General features: G+C 53.9%; 1 protein-coding gene across 2 annotated transcripts in view; it reads left to right on the top strand.

The window, feature by feature from the left end:
- The window catches only part of PEBP4 (phosphatidylethanolamine binding protein 4), a 225,777-nt gene extending 206,857 nt beyond the window's left edge, over positions 1-18,920 (top strand). For both annotated transcript variants that reach the window (XM_025394107.1, XM_025394106.1), the window contains exons 5-7: positions 5,278-5,323; positions 7,510-7,623; positions 18,634-18,920. In XM_025394107.1, the coding sequence (XP_025249892.1) occupies positions 5,278-5,323; positions 7,510-7,623; positions 18,634-18,788 (315 nt within the window). In that variant the 3' untranslated portion in view covers positions 18,789-18,920. The remainder of the gene's footprint in view (positions 1-5,277; positions 5,324-7,509; positions 7,624-18,633) is intronic.
- The last annotated feature ends 952 nt before the right edge of the window (positions 18,921-19,872 follow it).

The raw sequence follows: 19,872 nt of genomic DNA, 5'->3' as shown, positions 1-19,872 counted from the left end.
CACAGACACACACACACACACACACAACTGGGGCCAGCTTCTAGGAAAAAGGAGTGACTGCTATTCTTTTTCTTTTCTTTTCTTTAAATTTTATTTTATTTAAGTTTCGGGGTACATGTGCAGGATGTGCAGGTTTGTTACATAGGTAAACGTGTGCCATGGTGGTTTGCTGCCCCTATCAACCCATCACCTAGGTATTAAGCCTCATATGCATTAGCTATTTATCCTGATGTTCTCCCTCCCCCTGCCCCCACCACGGACACCAGTGTGTGTTGTTCCCCTCCCTGTGTCCATGTGTTCTCATTGTTCAGCTCCCACTTGTAAGTGAGAGTATGTGATGACTACTATTTTTCTTATACCTTGAGCATTTAAGAGTCCTTCTAAGGAATTCACCTCCTCCTCCCTTCCCTTGCTAGGAGACTCATGGGTATTTTAGACTCCCCATCTCCAGAGGATGCCAATGAGGAAGAATTGCCTTCCCCAGGCCCTCCAGTCCCAGACTTAGAAAGGCCCGGAATGTCCTCCTAGGCACATTACCCAAATACCTCGGTATTCCTGGCCTTCTCTCCCGAAAAACCCATCCTGGGCTTTTCAGCATTCTTGAGGATGAGAAACTGAACTACATCTATGTTGTCTGTAATTTCTATAATTACAGTTCACCCTTAAACAATGAGGGGGTATGGGTGCCACCCCCAACAAAGTAAAAAATCCAAGTATAACTTTGGATTCTCCCAAAATTTAACTACTAATAGCCTACTGTTGACTGGAAGCCAATAACATAAATAGTCAATTAGCATGTTTCATATGTTATATGTATTCTATACTGTAGTCTTAAAATGAGGTAAGCTAGAGAAAAGAAAATGGTATTTAAAAAATTCTAAGGAAGAGAAAATATATTTCCTATTTGTTAAGTGGAAGTGGATCATCATAAAGGTCTCTGTCCTTATCATCTTCACACTGAGTGGGCTGAGGAAGAGGAAGAAGAGGAGGGGTTGGTCTTGCTGTCTTGGGGTAGCCGAGGCAGAAGAGGTGGAAGAGGTGGAGGAGGTGGAAGGGGAGGCAGGAGAGGCAGGCACACTCACTGTAACTTTTGTTGAAAAAACATCTGTTTATAGGTGGACACAAATCAAACCCATGTTGTTCAAGGGTCAACTATATTTCTTTTTTTTAACCTTAGCATTTAAACAAGTTCCTCTTGAAAATGTCAGCCTGTCTTAGCTATAGGAAGGGAAAGGAGATTTGGTCTATGCTCAGCCCATCTTAAAAAGGCAAGAGCACATCTGGAGTCTGGGCTAGGGGAGGCAGCAGGGTCAAAGTGAGGAGGCCTAAGGTGTGGGGAAGCTCTTAGCAGAGACCCTGCAGGTTCGGCCATAAACCTTCCCTCCTTGGTCAGTCCTGGAGGGGCTACAATTTCTACCATAGAATCAATACCTGGTAGGAGCCTTTGGAGACTAAATGTTAAAAGGTGAGAAAGCTCAACTTTCAGCCTCCTTCAGGGTCTCCTTCCAAAGCCTGTCTCTTGTCAGACATGACAGGAGTGGTGTCTGTATTCCTCAAACGCTGGGCTGGTACTCCCTCCTCCCCGGGCACTTTCCTAGCCCAGCAACCCTGAGCAGTGCTCAAAACTACAGGTTTCTCCCTCTTACCTCCTGAAACTTCCTTGAATCTCATCCATCCCTAAAGAGTTTCAGCTTTCTAGTGTGATCACACGCTAGAAGTGACACTCTAATCCATATATTTGTTTTGAGACAGGGTCTCACTCTGTCATCCAGGCTGAAGTACAGTGGCACCACCTTGGCTCAGGATCAGCTCCCTGGGCCCAGGTGATCCTCCCAGCTTTGTCCCCTAAGTAGCTGAGACTACAGGTATAGACCATCATGCCCAGATAATTTTTGCATTTTTTTTGTAGAGATGAGGTTTTGCTATGTTGCCTAAGCTGGTCTCAAAATCCTTGGCTCAAGCAATCTGCCCAACTCAGCCTCCCAAAGTGCTGGGATTACAGGTGTAAGCCATTGCACTTGGCCATCATGAAGATATTTTAGAAGAGCTAAAGTCAGGTGGCAGGGTCCCCATTTTCACCACAGCCCCAGCCCTCCTGATAATATCTCCGTATTTTAATCATGGTCTTTGGAAAATGATGCCTCCCATAGAAATACTGGGATTGTCATGATGTCACAGAAAGAGCGCAGGATGGCACTGAGGTCAAAAGGCATGAGACCTTGAGTCAGCTGATTTTGAAGGGCCTAAGGTCCAAGGTCTCATTCTCCTTGAACATTCTGGGGTTTTCCCTCTCTGCAGCCTAACTCTCTCACCTTTTAGAATTTAGTTTCCTAAGGCCCCTACCAGGTGTTGATTCCATGGTAGAAATTGTAGCCCCTCCAGGACTGACCAATGAGGGAAGGTTTATGGCCAAAGGGAACTTAGGCAATTCTTAGGACAATTCAAGTAAATCACAGCTTCTGACCCCACACCATGTGGGGGCCCTTCTGCCACCAGGTCCTCCCCTGTTCTTTCTGCCAATGAGGACCAGCACCTGTCTGTGGGATCAGCTCCGGGGGAGGACCTGAACAGTCCATTTGCCATCAGTGCCCCAGTCAAGCACTGGGTCTGCTGAGTGACTAGGAAGGGCCAGTGGCTTGCCTCAGCAAACCCAACATAAGGATTTGCAGAGTCTTTGCCTATGCTGGCCCCGGTTGATAAGGAAAGCTCCCCAGAGTGAAAGGATGAAGAAAGGGAGCCTTCCCACCCCATCAAGGCACCAGATCAGCCTTTCCACCCACTGCGGCCCTGCACAAACCAGCTCCCTGATCTGACCAGCCCCAGCTCCCACCCTTACCCGCTCCCTGGCCTCACTCTGAGTAGAACCCAAGCCTGGGGGGAATTGAAAAGAAACAGCCAGCTTAGGTTGCTGTTGTTTTGTTTAAGCAAACCGCTGGCTGGACTGACTTGGAAAGGAACAAGGGGAGGATGAGGAGCTCAGGGCAGACCAGGCTGGGCGGGTCTTCCCTGAGCTCAGCCCCAGAACTCTCCATCTTGCTAGGGTGGCAGAAAAGCTCTGCAGGGAGAGTGGCTGCTGGGCATCTGTCAAGGCCTTCCCTCCTCTCCTGGAAGAGATGGGCATCAAGGAGACAGGTTTCCATTCTCCAATCCCTTATCCTTGTGGGCCGCAGCCCTTTGGCCACACGTGGGCCTGGATAATGCCAGCCCTGGATAATGCCAGGCCCAAAATGTGGGGAGTTGGGGGACCACGCTGAAAGGGGAGTGAGACAGAGCTGGAGTGTGCATCACCGTATGGGTGGGACCTGACGTTGAAGGCTGCCCAGATTCTCCTGAGCAGAAGAGAACAGGATCAGGGAGAGTGGAAGGAAGTTAAAGGAAAGAGATCTCAGCTGAGCATGGTGGCTCATGCCTGTAATCCCAGCACTTTGGGAGCCTGAGGCAGGTGGATCACCGGAGGTCAGGAGTTCGAAACCAGCCTGACCAATATAGTGAAACCCCATGTCTACTAAAAATACAAAAATTAGCCAGGCATGGTGGCGGGCCCCTATAATCCCAGCTACTCAGGAAGTTGAGGCAGAAGAATCGCTTGAACCCGGGAGGTGGAGGTTGCAGTGAGCCAAGATCGCACCACTGCATTCCAGCCTGGATGACAGAGCGAGACTCCAAGAAGAAAGAAAGAAAAGGAAGGGAGGGAGGGAGGGAGGGAAGGAGGGAGGAAGGAAGGAAGGAAGGAAGGAAGGAAGGAAGGAAGGAAGGAAGGAAGGAAGGAAGGGGATCTCACCTGCATCAGGTGAAGAAGACGAAGTACAAGGGGCTCATGGGGGAAGGGTCTATCTTTCCACAGTCTCCTGCTTCTTCTTCCAACCAAATGAGACCTAGGTCTATAGGAACCAGCCTTGGAAGAGGGATATCTGACCAAGAGGCGCAAAGTGAGGACAGTAATAGAGAAGCTGCAGTTCAAAGGGGAGGAGATCTGGTGGGTTCTGGACTGGGCAAGTAGGACTTTAGTTCTATAAAAGGTAAACCACAAGCTAGGGGATTGGATCTCACCTACCCCTGCCCCCACCTCAAGCAGGGCCTCCCACCTCTCCCCCATCCTCCCAGCATCCCATGAGCCCCTCTTCTAGGCTTGGTGAAAAGGTAGCCAGGGCACAGTTAGGTGTCGGCAGACTCAATTAAGAGTCACGCTAATCACCTTCATTAAGGCTATAAAACCCCACACCTAGGGGCCTCGGGGCTCCCTGGCATGGCCTGGGGCCCCTGAGCCATGGCACAGAACCAGGGGCCCAGCTCCAGTCTCTTTCATCTGAGCATCTCCTGGTCCTGCACAAACAGTAATTAGCACCCACCCCCGGGGTCACCTCATTATCCCACAGACACCGCGTGGAGGGGAGGAGGGAGGGAAAGAGAGGAGGGAAACTGAGGCTGTCCCAGTGGCCAAAGAAACTGCCCCAGAGTTGTGGGCTAAGTTAACTGAGGGTGGGGAGAAGCTACCACGGAATCAGGCAGTGTAGCCTCCTCCTGCCTTCCCTTCCCCCACTGGTTGCTCAGAGCCCATTGCTTAATATTCTAAAGCTTCCAAAGGGAGCAGAATCCTCCCTCCAGAGAAGATGGGCTCCTTAGCAAGATCCAGAGAACTGCAGATCTAAGCACCTCCCTTAGATCTGACCAGACCCCGCAGGTGATGTCGAGCGCCCAGTTTCAGGCACCAATGGGGATCATGGAACAGCTCTTTGGGAAGTGTCCTACAGGGCTTCTCTAGAGGCAAGGTGTCCATTTGCCACCCTCAGCAACATCTGTGTCTGTCCTGTCTCCCTGGATCCCCTGAGGTACCCATTCCAAAACCCCACTCACTGCCCTGTCTCCCAAAAGCAGCCATACATCCTCCTCCTCTCCCATCTTCCTCCTCTCCCATCCTCCTTCCTCTCCCATCCTCCTCCTCTCCCATCTTCCTCCTCTCCCATCCTCCTTCCCCTCCCATCCTCCTTCCTCTCCCATCCTCCTTCCTCTCCCATCCCCCTCCTCTCCCATCTTCCTCCTCTCCCATCCTCCTTCCTCTCCCATCCTCCTTCCTCTCCCATCCTCCTCCTCTCCCATCTTCCTCCTCTCCCCTCCTCCTTCCTCTCCCATCCTCCTTCCTCTCCCATCCTCCTTCCTCTCCCATCTTCCTTCCTCTCCCATCCGCCTCCTGCAGAGAAAGAAGCAATCCCGCAGAGCCCACGTGGCCTGAAGTGTGCCCAAGGCATAACCTACAGCCCTGCTTGTCTCTTCTTTCAGGGTGCCGACCTGAAGAAAGGGAAGATTCAGGGCCAGGAGTTATCAGGTGAGTAAGACATAGGGACCCCTTCCCCCAGCCAGGGCATCAGTGACGATCACAGGAATGAAAACCTCATGGGGCTGCTTTGTCGTGTGCTAGTGCCAGCCTGAGAGTTTTCTTGGATGCCCTGATTTCATCTCCACAACTGCCTTTTATGGTCACTGCCATCAGTGTCCCCATTTTAAAGAGGATAACACTGAGGCACAGACCATCCTGTGCCATGTGAACAGCTAGTAAGGAATGCAGCCAGCGTCACAGTGCAGGGGGCCATCTGACTGGAGGCTGCTTGCAACACCTGTGCACCCCCATCCTCCCCCCAGCTCCCCTCTCTCAGATCCCTGCCCCAGGATGGTGCCTCAACCTACCTTGAAAGGGATGCTCAGGTAGTGGGCTGGCCTCTGGCACAGGACTGGGCACCAAACTTAGCCTTGCAGTTCCATGAAGCAGCATGGGCTTCGGCACCAATCAGGCCTGGATTCAAATCCCAGCACCACCACTCACTGCTGGCCTGGCTTCACCTCTCAAGCCTCCAGGAAATGGGAAGATGGAGGAGATGTCATAAGTGAAGGCCTACAGCCCAGGGCCTGGCCCGGAGAAGTAGTCTAGCATGTGTGAACCCTTTCCCCTCCTCCTCATGCCTCAATTCTCTGCCTTTGGAGGTTTTGAATGGGGAATTCTTGAGGAAAGCCCTAGTGAGAGGCATTAGTCTGTATCTCCCTTGAGGATAAATTCTCCATGCGCAGATCCAGTGAGTTCTCACTTCAGACTTGTCCGCACAGAACCGAAGTCACCAGTTTTGGGCAGCGTCGAGTGTGCCCACGGTGGAGTGCACTCCACAGCCCACATACCCACCCACCTCGCCCACACTGGCTTGCGCACGAGGAGACTCCCTGGCACCCACCTGTGCTCAGAAGACTTCCTCAGCACTGGTGGTGTTTAGGAAAAATGCTCCTTTACCTGCATTTACACACACACTAACAGGGCCTCCAAAACAGCCTCAGGGTGTTTGCACACTGGCTTTTCGTGTGCACACACCCGCCCCAAGTGGAGATCTCCAACCACACACACTCACATGGCTCCAAGCACATCCAGCTCTGCTCTCACTCTGAGTGCGCACGCGTGCACACACACACACACACACACACACACATCTGATCTGCGATCCAAAAATGCAGGGAAAGATGAATCGTCAGGAATTCCCCGGCTGTTGGCATGCTGGAAGCCACCAGTGGCCGGAAGTGCACAGTGAGGGACGCTTCCAATGCTCCAAGCAGCAAGTCGTGCTTTTGTTTAATGATTGGGAGAGAAAAGAAGGGGAGATGGCCATAAAGGACCAATACTCCCTCCCACCAACATCCTCATTGCAAATGCTTCTTTCCCACCCACCCAGGAAGATTCTTGGCTCCAGCCTGGCTCTCCTCCATGGAAAGGAAGATGGAGAGAGGGAAGGGGAGTGGGAAGGGCTGAAGTATGCTGGGAAAGAGGCCCACCTTGAAAGACCCAGGCCAGGCCAGCATGATCTTGTCTCTCTGCATGGACTTGGGAGAAGAATGAGGGATGTCCCCACCCCACTTCCCCCGCAACCAAAAAAAAAGCGCAGCCTCCTGGAGGAAGAGGGAAGGAGTGGGAGAGGGGCCTTCTCCCCGGTGCCCCAAGCGCCCAGCTCCTACAGCTCCCATGATCAAACCTTTGAACCCAGTCCCACCCACCCTTGTAACCACTTCCAGATCCTCCAGACGCAGCCAAGAAATTGGCTTCTTTGGGGATTGAGTTCATAAGCAAATGCCGAAAAAATAAATAAAAATCCTCTGCCAAACACACTCGCAGAGGAAGATGGGCTTCTCTTGAGGCAGGAAATCCATCAGGATAGACTAAAGCAAAAACAGGACAATGCCAACACCCACTGGCCCATAAAGGTCTGGGAGCCACGCCAGCACCCGAGGCCTTCAAGCCAGCTCACGGTGTTTCCTCTCGGACCACCTCCTCCCCAACTCTCACCCCCACCAAAATATGTTCTTCTTAAATGAAGATACTGAAGCTGAGATCCCACCAAATACAAATCCTAATGGTTTGCACGGGTGAGTCCCGATCTGGGGCCCCAGGGAGGTCGGCAGGACCATGGGAAGACAGAGAGCTCTGCCCTGGATAATATGGGATGTTGATGCCCACCTCTCTCCTTCTTCTACCTGTAGCCTACCAGGCTCCCTCCCCACCAGCACACAGTGGCTTCCATCGCTACCAGTTCTTTGTCTATCTTCAGGAAGGAAAAGTCATCTCTCTCCTTCCCAAGGAAAACAAAACTCGAGGTAAGACCTTCCCATCCTTCCATCCACCTCCAGGGTGAATTCTGGGGTGGAACCAACGCTTCATACATTTATGGGGAAATTAGGGCCTTGACCCCCACTCATGAGCCTTGGAGACTGGTGTCAAAGGCTGGTGTTTCTTGGGAGCAAACTGGAAGGAGTTCCTTAAAGATGTTGGCATCAGATGTGGTCTCCCTTGAGAAGTAAGTCCCACAGACTAATGTGGAGGCTCCAGCTGGGTGGTTGCTATGTAAGGCAGGATCTCAAAGTGGGTGACTGGAGCCAGGGAGAAAAGTGCCCCGAAACTTTGCATGGCATGTGCAGACAGCTGCCCCTGAACTTTGGCAAGTCACTGTGCTCTGTAATTGAGTCTGATCTGGGCAAGAGGACACTGGAATGCCACCCTGCCGGTCTATCCTCACGGGTTGCTAATTACTGGGTCGGCTGTGCCATCTCAGTGATGAGGTGAAGATGTCCCCCACCATCCCCCCTCCACTAGCTTCTCTGAGCAGCCCTCCTTGGCTTCTGGAGCAAACCAACTCCCTATAGCCTCCTCATGGCGAACCCTGCCTTCTTGGCCTCGGTCCTCCCGCCACCAGGGCCAGGGAGCAGGAGCGGTGGCCACTTGGCCACTGCAACATGCCACAAGTGACTCACCTGACCCAGTGTGAGCCATGCCCCTGACTCCCCCTCCCACCATCTGAGCCTTAGATTTCTCTTCCAGAAAATGGGAAATAAAGCCACCCCTGCACTCTATCACCTCCCCAGTTTTAGGGAGGGGAAGGCAATAGAGACTGCACAAATGCCATCTGAGAGTGCAAGGAGCACGTCCCCCAGGCTGGCAGGAAGGCAAGTGGGAGGGTGGGTGTCATCAGCCATTGCCTCTCACCCAGTGACCTTGACCAAACATCCACCCACTGGGAAGCCAGCACAGGTATTGCTACAGCTGCAATGCCGGAGGCCCCAGAGGAGAGGAACATGGAGCCCAGAAAGGCACAGGTTGAGCGACCGGGCCCTTCAGATGTGCCAAGCAGGGCCCACCAATCACAGAGGGCTCCAGGCCACCCTGGGAGTAGAGCTGGTGCAAACTTTCCACCGGTGAACCTTCCCCAGGTGCCCTCAGCACCTTGCCAGTCCATGAATCTGTTTAAACAGCTTTGCCAAAGACACACTTTTAAGTTTAGATGCAGAGAGAAGGAAACACAATTATGTATCTTGCCCAGACCAAGAAAAACTGTCTCCAGCACCCTGGCTACCAGTCTCACCAAAGATGTCAGGATCTCAGCCTATGACATTCCCCCACCCATGAGGTTCTCATAAAATGAGGCAGTGCCTCTGAGCCCCACCATGAGACTCCGGGGTTACCATGCCTATGCCCAGGGCAGGAGCCTCTCGCGGGGTAAGTGCCTTCTGAAGGCAGGATGGAGGCAAGGATAGAGCATCAGGAGATGCCATGAGGAGGGACAGACGAGGGAATAAGAGAACTGCATACACCAAAGATGCTTCCCTACTCTATGTGCTGGGGCTCCCGAGGCTCGACGGCAGCCTGTCCTCCAGAAACCACAGTGGCCTGAGGTACCAGCAAAGGCCTGACCCACCCCTCCCAGGATGTTGGTGACCAGGCAAGGAAGCCAAAACACACTGGGCCTGAAATCCATTGTTTGGTCTTGTGTACTTCCCCACCCCACCCCTTGACCCACCTTTCATCCATGGGGAACTTAGAAACTGGACTTGCATCTGGACAGGGTTTAAAATGGCCCTCCCAGATGAAAGCCCCAGCCAAGGTCCCAGTCTTGCCATATGATGCCTTCCATGTGCCCAGCGCTGTGCTGGGAACTTCAGAGAAAATACAATCAAGAGCGCCAGGAATTTTCCCTGCCCTCAAGCAGCTTACAGTCTGCTTTGGAAATAATTAAATAACAATGCAGAGCAGGTTGTAATTAAACACTTAATTGTGTGATTCTAACTGTAAGGACAATTGGAAGTCTGTGGACTCAGGGATAGATCTCTTCCCTTCCTATCATGCCCTTCCCTCCAGAACACTGTGCCCTCTCCAGCCAGAGAGGATATAAAGGTGTTTTATTGTAGAATGAGGCAATCTGGACTCCCCTCTCTAGTTAGTGATTTCATTTTGAGGCCAATGAATGAACCTTGCTGGGCCTCGGTTTCCTCATCTAGAAAATGAGGGGTTGGCTCCAGATGATCTACAAATTTCTCTGGCCCTGAGGCCATGGGGAGGAGGTTGGAGCAGGGCTAGGCCCTAGAGAAGGAGGAGAGCTGAATCCTTGAGTGAAGGAAGAGGGAGCTCTGGGTTAGAGAAACCGTGTGTGTGTGTGTGTGTGTGTGTGTGTGTGTGTGTGTGTGTATTTTTTTTTTAAGTGAGAAAATGGAGGGGAAGGGGGAAAACAAGGTTCTCAAAAGTCTGGCAGAGGAGTGGCTTTTGCGGGTCGACTCTGGGAAGCCATTCAAGATTATTTACCGGAGAAGCGATACTCAGAAGTCACTCTTTGGAGATGACGAACCTGGAAGGACAGGCAGAACTGACCAGAATGAGAGGACAGGACACCACCAGAGGGGTCAAGACATGAGACAGTGAGGTGTGGATGAACCCAGGGGTGATTGCAAAAGCAGAAACCCCGGGTCCTTGCACAGTGTTGAAACACTCAGGGTCTGGTGCTCTCTGAAGCACCTGGACAGTGCCTGGGGACTTATGGAGCCCAGGGCTGGACCAGTGCTTGGGAGGCCAGAGCATGGGGCCCTGCCAATGAACAGAGGCCCCAGGACTTGCCTTGATCTAGATTTCTCTCCATGGGAGAGAATCCGTGGAGGAAGTGGGATGCCAGGGATTGGGCGGGGCGGCGGGGGGGGGGGGGCAATGTGGTATAACCAGCTGCTTCTGTCCCCCGGGTGAACAGGCAGGAAAAGCTTCTAGAGACTCGAGGGGAAAGGTCAGCCTACAGGAACCAGGTAGAGGGGCGTCTATGGCAGATGGGCCCCTGAACCCCATCCTATTCAGGCCTCTTCCCTCCCTGGATCTTATGGGTGAATGACAGGCTTAGGGTGAAGAAGGGGGCTTGAGATGATTCTAGTAGAGCCTGTCATGACTATGTAGAGGGGTGTGGGGATGGCATTGTTCAGACCCAAGGAGGTGAAACCCTTCCCAGAATTCCTTTTTTTTTACTGTGACCCCACGACAATGTACAGGTGGTCAGCAAATGAGATCTTGACATCCCGACTCTGATTGTTTGTCATTGGCCTGGTGACTTCCCCTCCCTGGGCCTTGATTTTGACCTCATCAAGATAAGGGGTTGGACTAGTTGATCTGCAACTGAATGACCTGAAATTGATTTGCTCCCAGCTTCCTGGGCCGTCCTCACCTCTCTGTTCTGCCAAATAAATGCAGGGACCAGCTGATGAGGCTCGACTCTCCCAGCCAACCCTGACATTTCCTAGTAGAGGTCTTCCATCAGACCCCAGGAGGCCAGGAGCACAGCAAGGGCCCTGGAGGGGCTTAGAGCTACCCTGCTTCTAGCTGATGAAACCCTGCCCTGCCACCCCACTCCTCCTACCTTTGCCCTGCCCTGCCACCCCACTCCTCCTACCTTTGCACAGCTCCTTCCTCTCTGGCCACTTTTGAACCACGCTTGGCGTAACTCAGTAATGCCTTCTGCATTCACTCAGCTGATGCCAGACGCCTAGTGTGTGCTTGGCGCTGTTTTGGGTGCTGTAAGAAGTCACCACGTGATGGTGTCCCTGCTCTCATGCATGTGTGGAGTCACCCTGGTGGAGCTCTGTGGATAGGCGGTGCTCACTGAGAGAGTTAGGGAAGATATTCAAACAGTGCAAGCATAACTGGTCCCCAGTGCGGGAGGAGCAGAGACCTCTGAACTCTAAACAGCCTTAACTGGTGCCTCTGACAAGGGCTGGCTGGCCAGCATCACAGGACAGCTGTGCGACGCATGTCCCAAAGGCCACACTTTACCTTTCCAGATTTGCAGTCACCATTATCTCAGGCCTGTGACATGCTAGGCTTTCTCCCTCTGATTCTAAGTGAACACCCCTCTGAGGGGGACATCTTCCCTTCCAGGCAGATTTCATTTGCACCTTGTACCATTGCCCTTGCATGCAGCACACTGCCAGAACATCCCTGAACTACTTCTTTGCTCACATCTGCCGGCCCACCACTGCCCATCTGGGCACCTCATTCTCCCCTTCCCAGACCCGCAATGCCTTGCCCACCTTCCAAGCACCAGTATGCCCTACTGGCCCTCCATCACGCCCTCTGGAACAACCCCACAGAGCTGATCCGCTCAGCCAGGCTTCCTCCCGCCTGCTGTTGGCATCTCTAGTCTCTATCGTCTTCTCCACTCGCACAGCATTTGTCGTCCCCCCCCCAGACATCTGCTTTGATCTCTTCTGTATTCCTAAATCACTTGCCACTCGTGGCGGCCCCCACTTCCACCATGAGACTACCAGTTCCTTAAGAGAAGTGCTCACCTCTGCCTTCTTTCCCTTCTCCCACCTGTCCCTATGCCCAGCCCACTGTGGGCTTTCAGTCAATGAGTGTGTCTGTGTGTGGGACACACCCACATATGCACATCCACAAGCCATTCACACACATGGATCTGCACGTTCTCACACCCCCACATTCACAAACACACATCAGCTTCCCTCAGCACCTGAGAAGGCAGCCACCTCTGTGAGGACCATGCCCACAAGTGACAGTCTCTGCATTGATCCATGTCCTCCCTGTCCCGCCTCTCCACCAGCCTCCCTGCCCCTCCCTGGTGTTCCCCTTGCCAACCATGTCAAGGGGACAGGACAGTGGCCATCACCCCTACCCCGGGGCAAATGAGGAAAGCAAAGCCTGAAACAGTGAGTGGCATGACTTACCAAGGGCATCCACAGTTAAGAGCCGTTTGACTTTCTTCTGACTTCCAGGGAAGGGCTGTTTGCACCTGCCACCGTCTTGCCTACATCCCTGTTCTTCTGACCCAGACCACCAGACTTCTGAGCCCCACTGGGGATACAGACAGAGTGCAGTTGCATCCTGCTGTCCCGGGCCTCCTTGGCCAGCAGCAGCTGCCCAGAATGGTCCATGCACATTCCCCTTCCCTGGCTGTGGCTGAGCCTCAGACTCCTGGGGAGCTATGGTCTGTGCCATACCACACCTCAGTCACCTCACCCAGAGGTGTCACAAGCCAGTCTCACACTCCTCTTGCAAGCGAGCAGGGGAAATCCCCTCTCTGCCCCATGAGAGGACATGCCACAGCTTGCTCCAGAAGCCACTCCAAGGCCAAGTGCCCAGGATGGTGTCAACGTGCTGGAAACTAATAGGCAAGAGAGGCTCTGGTCACCACCTCCAGAGCAGCCTCAGGGCCTTCAGAGGGGAAACTTGTTCACTGCAAAATGGAAGTCCTGGACCAGGCAGCCATAAACCGCTCCCTAGCACCACAGGCACCCAAATTCAGCAGCTCAGAGGTGGAGCCGCCCACCCACAGGGGTCAGAGAGGAGAGACAGGCAGGGACTTGCCACACAGGGGGTTGAAGTCTTGCTTGTGGCATCTGAAGGCATGCAGGCCTCGGTGGGTGAGAAAGAAGGGGAATCTTGGGGCCAAGGGCAGCAGAGCCCCACGCAGCTTCAAGGGTAGGCGGTGTTGCCGCAGAGGGATGAGGCTGGGAGGAAATCCACCAGCCTGGTAGCAGAACACAGCAGCTCGTGGTGTCAGGAAGCATGGAGGGAAGAGGTCTGAGAGCAAAGGAGGCCCTGCCTGGAGAGCAGCCCCCGCCCTCAGACTGCCCCCCACCAGTGCACACACAGACACAAACACACTCAGCCCACCCCCGTGACCTCCCATGGTGGTTCACCTGGCCCAGCCCCAGCATCCCCCAGGGGCCCAGCCCCTGATCACTGTGTGGGCTTGTGGCAGGAGGCGCTCTTCCTCCAAAGGGCCCCACCCACTTGGCCAAGCGGGTAGAACTGGGGGCCTGGCAGCCGCCCAGCTGGGGCCATCCCGGGCAACACTCAGACAGGCACCCAGGCTGGGAACCACCTGAAATCTCCATGAGCCCCAGGTGGACCTCCTCAAGAAGCAAGTCCCAGTCCGGCCAAACATCAGCCGTCCCGAGCAATATTGAACACATCAAGAAGAAACCACAGATAAGCCCCCAAATTCTACCCAAAATGCCAGCCAACTGTCACCACTACCAAATATTGGATTTATCACTGGGAGCTAAACTGGCAGCTTGGAGTCTCCCATCCTCCTGATACATTTCGCGCCCCACCCTCAGCTGCAGAAGGGCAGAGGAGGCCTAGGAGATGCACTGGCTGGATAATTAGAACCAGCTTCTACTCTTCAGCCCTCCTGGGTCCTCTCTCCAAAGAAGATGTGGGTCCCCTCACCACCCCAAAACTCCCCTGGCATCCCCACCCTCTCACTCCTGCCAAAGTCACAGGGCCCCCCACTACCCCAAAGCCTCTCGAGCCCGCAGGATCAGCCACTCAGCAAATCTCCTCCAGGAGTAATTGGATGTGATGGAACGAGGGCTTTTCAGGTCCTGAGTAGAAGTCTCCGGATGTCATTTAATGGCACAAAAAATAAAAGGCTCAGGCCTCCCGCCTACCACCGCCAGGACATCATTAATCTTGGCAGAAAGGTATCAGCGCTTCTATCAATGTGGCCGGTCCCGTGACGAGCCAGACAAATTACAGACCTGAGCCGGGCTCTCTGTGGGGTGGTTATTAGGCTGGAGTTGAGTTTTTGTTTTTTTCTTCAGGGCCACCATCCCCCAACAAGAAGCAGTGGTGCCCTTACCTAAGGGGAGAGGCAGCGAGGCCAGAAAAGAGGGTGACCACCTTGGGTAGATACAGATCACCAGCTGAAGGAACAGGGCTGTTCGGAGCCAGAGCCAGTGGCCCCTGTCCTTACAGAGACTGCCCTGGGACAAGATGCTGCCGCAGCTCCAACCTCAGGGGCTCAGCAACCCACTCCCTCTTCTCCAGTCCACCCGAACAGGGGCCCATGGGAGAATGCAGCTGGAGTGAGGAGCTTCCCTACCCCACTTCCCAGGCTAAGAGGGAAATACATCAGGACGGAAATACTGAGGACCAAGTGACCAGTCAGGTGGGAAATGTCCCTTGGCTACAGCAGGGTCACCCAGGAAGTGCTGTCCTCGGCTGTTGGGAAGTCTTAAGAGTGGGCCTGGCTGGGCTCGGTGGCTCACACCTGTAATCTTAGCACTTTGGGAGGCCCAGGCAGGAGGATCACTTGGGCCAGGAGTTTGAGATCAGCCTGGGCAACATAAAGAGACCCTGTCTCTACAAACAATTTTTTTTAATTAGCCGGGTGTGGTAGCACACAACTGTGGTTCCAGCTACTCAGGAGGCTGAGGCAAGAGGATCACCTGAGCCTGGGAGGTCAAGGCTGTAATGACCAGTGATAGTGCCACTGTACCCCAGCCTAGAGAATGGGCCTGCTGAAGGGAAGCCAGGGGTGTCACTGGGGGTGGGGAACTTGTCTGCTAGGGACCCAGACTACAAAGTTCTACTGCTGGCCAAGGCCACCCTTTGAAGGACCAGACTGTGATTAGTTTAGTATTACTTGTATTATATTAAAAACTCGCCGAGGGCAGGAGGTGAAACGAGGCGGCTCCGCTGACCCCATGCCTGGCAGAGGACGAGGGTGATGGCTGCCAGTGTTAAAGGGGCTCTGGGGTCTGACCTCATCTAAGAGCTTGCACTTATGGCAGGGGAGCAGACCCCTCATTCTTCCAAGTCCTGCAAGGGGGCCAGGGTCAGCTGGACTTGGTGGAGCACCTCTCAGTTTCTCGGATGCCTGCTTAACCCTAACTGGCCCAATGGAGCCGTCCAGATGCACGTAACAAACCACTCCCAAATGGTGGAAAGCCAGCTCCACAGATCTGGGAAGCTTGAGGTGGAGAGAGTGACTGTCAAGACCTGCCCCAGGGCATTCCTGCCATCGTCACAGTCCCTGGGACTAAAGCTCCGAGGAGGAGACCCTTCCCCAGCTGCTGAAGACAGGGGACATCTTTCCCCCCTAGAGCCTGCTAGGAGGCCAGGCACAGAGTGGTGGCCCAGAAACCCCCCGGTGGCTTTAGATAAGGTTATCAGACTCTCCCCTTGGCCCCCATCTGGAACAACGCTGAAATCTAACATCTCTCATCACTAACATCTTTCCTATCAGCACTGACCAGTAAGTGAGCGTTCCAGGGCCGCTGCATCTGGCTATGCAGGATGAGAACAGTACCCCCTACGGTTGTGCAGGGATCAACCTGTACATCATATGCGGCAGCCCTGTCCTGAGACACCCAGGCCTCTGTGTCCCAGTCACAGGGCAGGTGGCTCATGAGACAGGCATCAGACAGCTTCCTCCTCCTTTCTCCCTTTAGCCAAGGCCTCCCACCACAGAGGCCTCTGAAGTGCCCGCACTGCCCCGCCCTCATCTCAGGAAGAGCCTGGCCTGGGTGCGTCCAGGGTACAGTGGAGTGGCCCAAGCACAGACAGCAGCGCTGCCCTCTTCCTGCCTGGCCATGGACTCTCTGCCTCTCAGGGACAGCAGTGCCATACAGGAAGGGGCTTTCCTCTGAGCGGTGACCACAGAAGCCGCAGTCTCCTAGCTCTCCAGCTCTCCCCACACACCCCAAGGGCCTGACTCACCCCCTCTGCCTTCTAGAACTTGTCCTCTGTGGCAGGAAACAGGGGGTGTAAGGAGTTGCGGCTGAGCCAGGAAAGGAGGCAGCAAGAGGCTAGCCGGCACGGGGACTGGGTTTCAGGAGCTGGCCGGGGAGCCCGAGAACCACAGGGCTGTCGACTTGGGACTGGAAAGGAACCACGAGGTCCCCAGGGCACTGAAGGCTCAGAGGCTTCCGAATTATCGAAGGGAGCCAGCTCTCGCTCTGGACGCAGGGGATTTCTTCCCCACAGCTTGCCCTGGCCTCGTGATGGGTTTCAATTCCCTTCCTGCCATGCGGGTTCCTTCCTGCCCTACGGTGGGGAAGGCCCCCTCGTCCCTGTTCCTGTCACACACCAATTCACCCATAAGCCCTTATTACCCTGGCATGCACACACACCAGCATACACACATATACACACATGCACCTACACATACACATGTGTGTGCACACACTCGTTCCCAGGGTCATAATACCATAATTCCTTTCATTCCAGCCAGCTGGGCTCCTGGGGTGCAGAGGCTCAGGCACAGCCCCTCTGAAAGAACACTCAGGTAACACCGAGACTCCTAGGAGAACCCGACTGCAGCCAGTACACCTCCAGCGGGAGAGCCGTTCTCAGCACCTTGGCTACACTTTCTGCAAAAGAACTCCTGGAACCCCTTGTTTTCCAGTCCCCCTGGGCCCCATCTGAGCATGCAATCGCTGAGTTGGATAGGATTTGAGGGAATCTGCAAAGGCCTTTCCCCTATCCTTGCCCCTGCGAAGCTTCCTTGCCAGTACCCCACTTTGTGCCTCAGTCATCCCATCTGTGAACTGGGAATGGGAACAGTCCTCCCTTTTTAGGATTGGTGTGAGGATTAAGCGAATTATGTGTCAAGCTCTGAGAGTAGTACCAACACATAGGAAGCACAGAAATTGGGGTGTTACTGATTTTATTATTTGCATTATTGTTATTGTTATTTTGGGTTTTGGATTAAAAATTATCCTCTCCTTGAGAACATCTTTGAAATGTCAGCAGCCTCTGGGAGGCAGGAACGCTTCGATGGGCTTGCTATCTTAATTGCTATGAAAAGGGTGGTGGGTGCTGACCAAGGAGACAGGTAGGTGAGAGGGTGGGTGGCCCGTGAGTCTCAGGTGAGGCTCTGAGAGCTGCCAGCCCCTTGCCCTCTTCTGTCTGGGTATCAGAGGTGACTGGTCTCCATTAATCCATTGTATATCGGCCACTGCCTAGCTCTGCTCCAGACAGGGTCTTCTCCAGGCACTCTCTCTCCACCCTGGGAGGTTGCTGCATTTAGCAGAAAACAACAACAAAAAAAGTAGGATGCCCAGTAAAATTTGAATTCCAGATAAACAACGAAAAAAAATAATTCGTGTTAAGTATGCTCCATGCAGAATGTGGGACACGCTCACACCAACAAACAATTTGCTATTTATCTGAGATTCAAACTGAACTACTTCCTGCCTTTTCCTGGCAAGCATCTGCCCAGGGTGCCTGACACCCAGGGTTTGGGAAACAAGAACGTGGGAATATACCTCTGACCACCTCCCTCAGCCTCACTCCATGCCCCGGGCTGTGCCCTCCTCGCCCTGCCACGAGGCCTGTTCACACTCGCCCCAGAAGATGTGCCTCCCTGTACACACTTGTGTTTTCTCGCCCTGAGGAGGAACCCCTCCGACCTAGGCACTGTCTGGGCTTCTGCAGGCCCAGCTCTTCCGCCAGGGTCTGGGGGGCTGCCCCTCCACCTCTGCCACAGGGAAGGCACCCTGGTGCACGCCCTGTCCTAGGACAGAGAGGAGGAGGTTGGTGGGGTTTAGTGGAGAAGATTGAAAGAAGAGCACTGATACTTCCGCCAATCTCAGCCCCAATCTCAGCCCCAGCAGCAGGGGTGAGCAGGTGTGAAGGAAAGCAGTGGTGAAAGCTCCCATCCTGAGGTCAGGGGAGCCTGCAGGGAGAGGGCGTGAGTGGAGGAAGTGGGCAGCCGACATGATTGGGTTTCCTTTCTGCCCGAGAGTGAGAAGGCAGCTCTGCTAAACAGAGGCGCTGGGGAAGGAGACTCAGGCATCCTTGACTTGGGCTGGGCTCTCAGTCCCCATTGCCTTCTGGAGAGCAGGCAGCTCTGCTGCTGTTCAGAGGCTCTGCTAACATCTGGGGACTGCCTCTGCAGCAGGAGCCAGAAGCTTCCACAGCCACTACGCCCCATGGCCATCACATCACCTGCTGCCTCGGGTCCCTGAGCCGGCCTCCCTCCCAGGCCCCTGCTAGCTTTCAAGTCCATGGCTCTTTCTCACTGCCTCCCTATGGTCTGTTTGTCCTTCCAGGCTCTTGGAAAATGGGCATATTTCTGAACCGCTTCCACCTGGGTGAACCTGAAGCAAGCACCCAGTTCATGACCCAGAACTACCAGGACTCGCCAACCCTCCAGGCTCCCAGAGGAGGGGCCAGCAAGCCCAAGCACAAAACCAGGTGGAGATAGCTGCCTGCTAGATGGCAGGCTTCGCCGTCCAGGCACATGGCCCCACTGCCCACCACCGACGATGTGGGTATGGAACCCCCTCTAGATACAGAACCCCTTCTTTTCCAAATTTAAAAAAAAAAAAACATCCAGAGCTTAGTGCTTTGCTTCCTAACTTGTATTCATTTGAAAAGCAACAAGAGGAAATCGGCCAATATTCAGCACTGGGGACCGAGGCTTTCCTGTAAATGCAAGGGGTTGGGTGGGGAGTGGGGAAAATAGACGGACAGGCAGGATATAGTGATCCCTACGCCCGAACTGTCACTGAGTCGCTGTGGGACCTCAGGGAAACCTCTTACCCTCCCCAAAGTTCTGCTCCCTTGGCTGTGACACGGAAGTAGGAAGAAGCGGGAGAGGGTGGTTGGTTTATCACCATGGGCCTTTCCAGGTCTGACATTCGACAACATTCATTCAGCAACTATGGTTGCATGTGGGATGCACCTGGCCTTCCTCCAGGCACTGGGGATGCATGCCTGCCTCATCCCCATGCATGGGTAGATAGGGCAGACACAGCGTGGTGCTCACCTCATGGAGCTTCCAGTCTAGCAGCGGAAGGAAATATCCCCAACAAATGATAAACTGTGATAAGTATGTTGAGGGTGCAAAGGGGGCCTGATTTCTGATGGAGAGGAAGACTCAGGCAGAGCCCTGATGTTTAACTTCAGGGCTGAAAAGTGGGCTAGGGGTTACCAGGTGAATGGAGACAGGAATAGAGAACATTCCAAAGCTCCTCCGAGCCCCTATGGCTGGCAGGGGCACGCATGGCATCTTCCAGGAAACGAAAGGTCCGTGGTGTGGCTACCGCCAAGTATGAAAGGGCAAGAACAGCATGACGGGTGGGCAAAGGCCAGACCATGCCAGGCCTTGTTGCCATGTTAAAGCTCTGGACTGTATCCAAAAAGCAATGGGAAATCATTAAATGATAAGTAGATTGGGCCAGGCATGGTGGCTGGTGCCTGTAATCCCAGTGCTTTGGGAGGCCAAGGCCAGAGGATCGCTTGAAGCCAGGAGTTCAAGACCAGCCTGGGCGGCATAGGGAGACCCC

The sequence above is a fragment of the Theropithecus gelada genome, chromosome 8, assembly GCF_003255815.1.
Source record: "Theropithecus gelada isolate Dixy chromosome 8, Tgel_1.0, whole genome shotgun sequence".
In the NCBI taxonomy this organism is placed as follows: Eukaryota; Metazoa; Chordata; class Mammalia; order Primates; family Cercopithecidae; genus Theropithecus; species Theropithecus gelada.
Note: the sequence above shows the minus strand (reverse complement) of the source record. Positions and strands in the feature narration are given on the sequence as shown.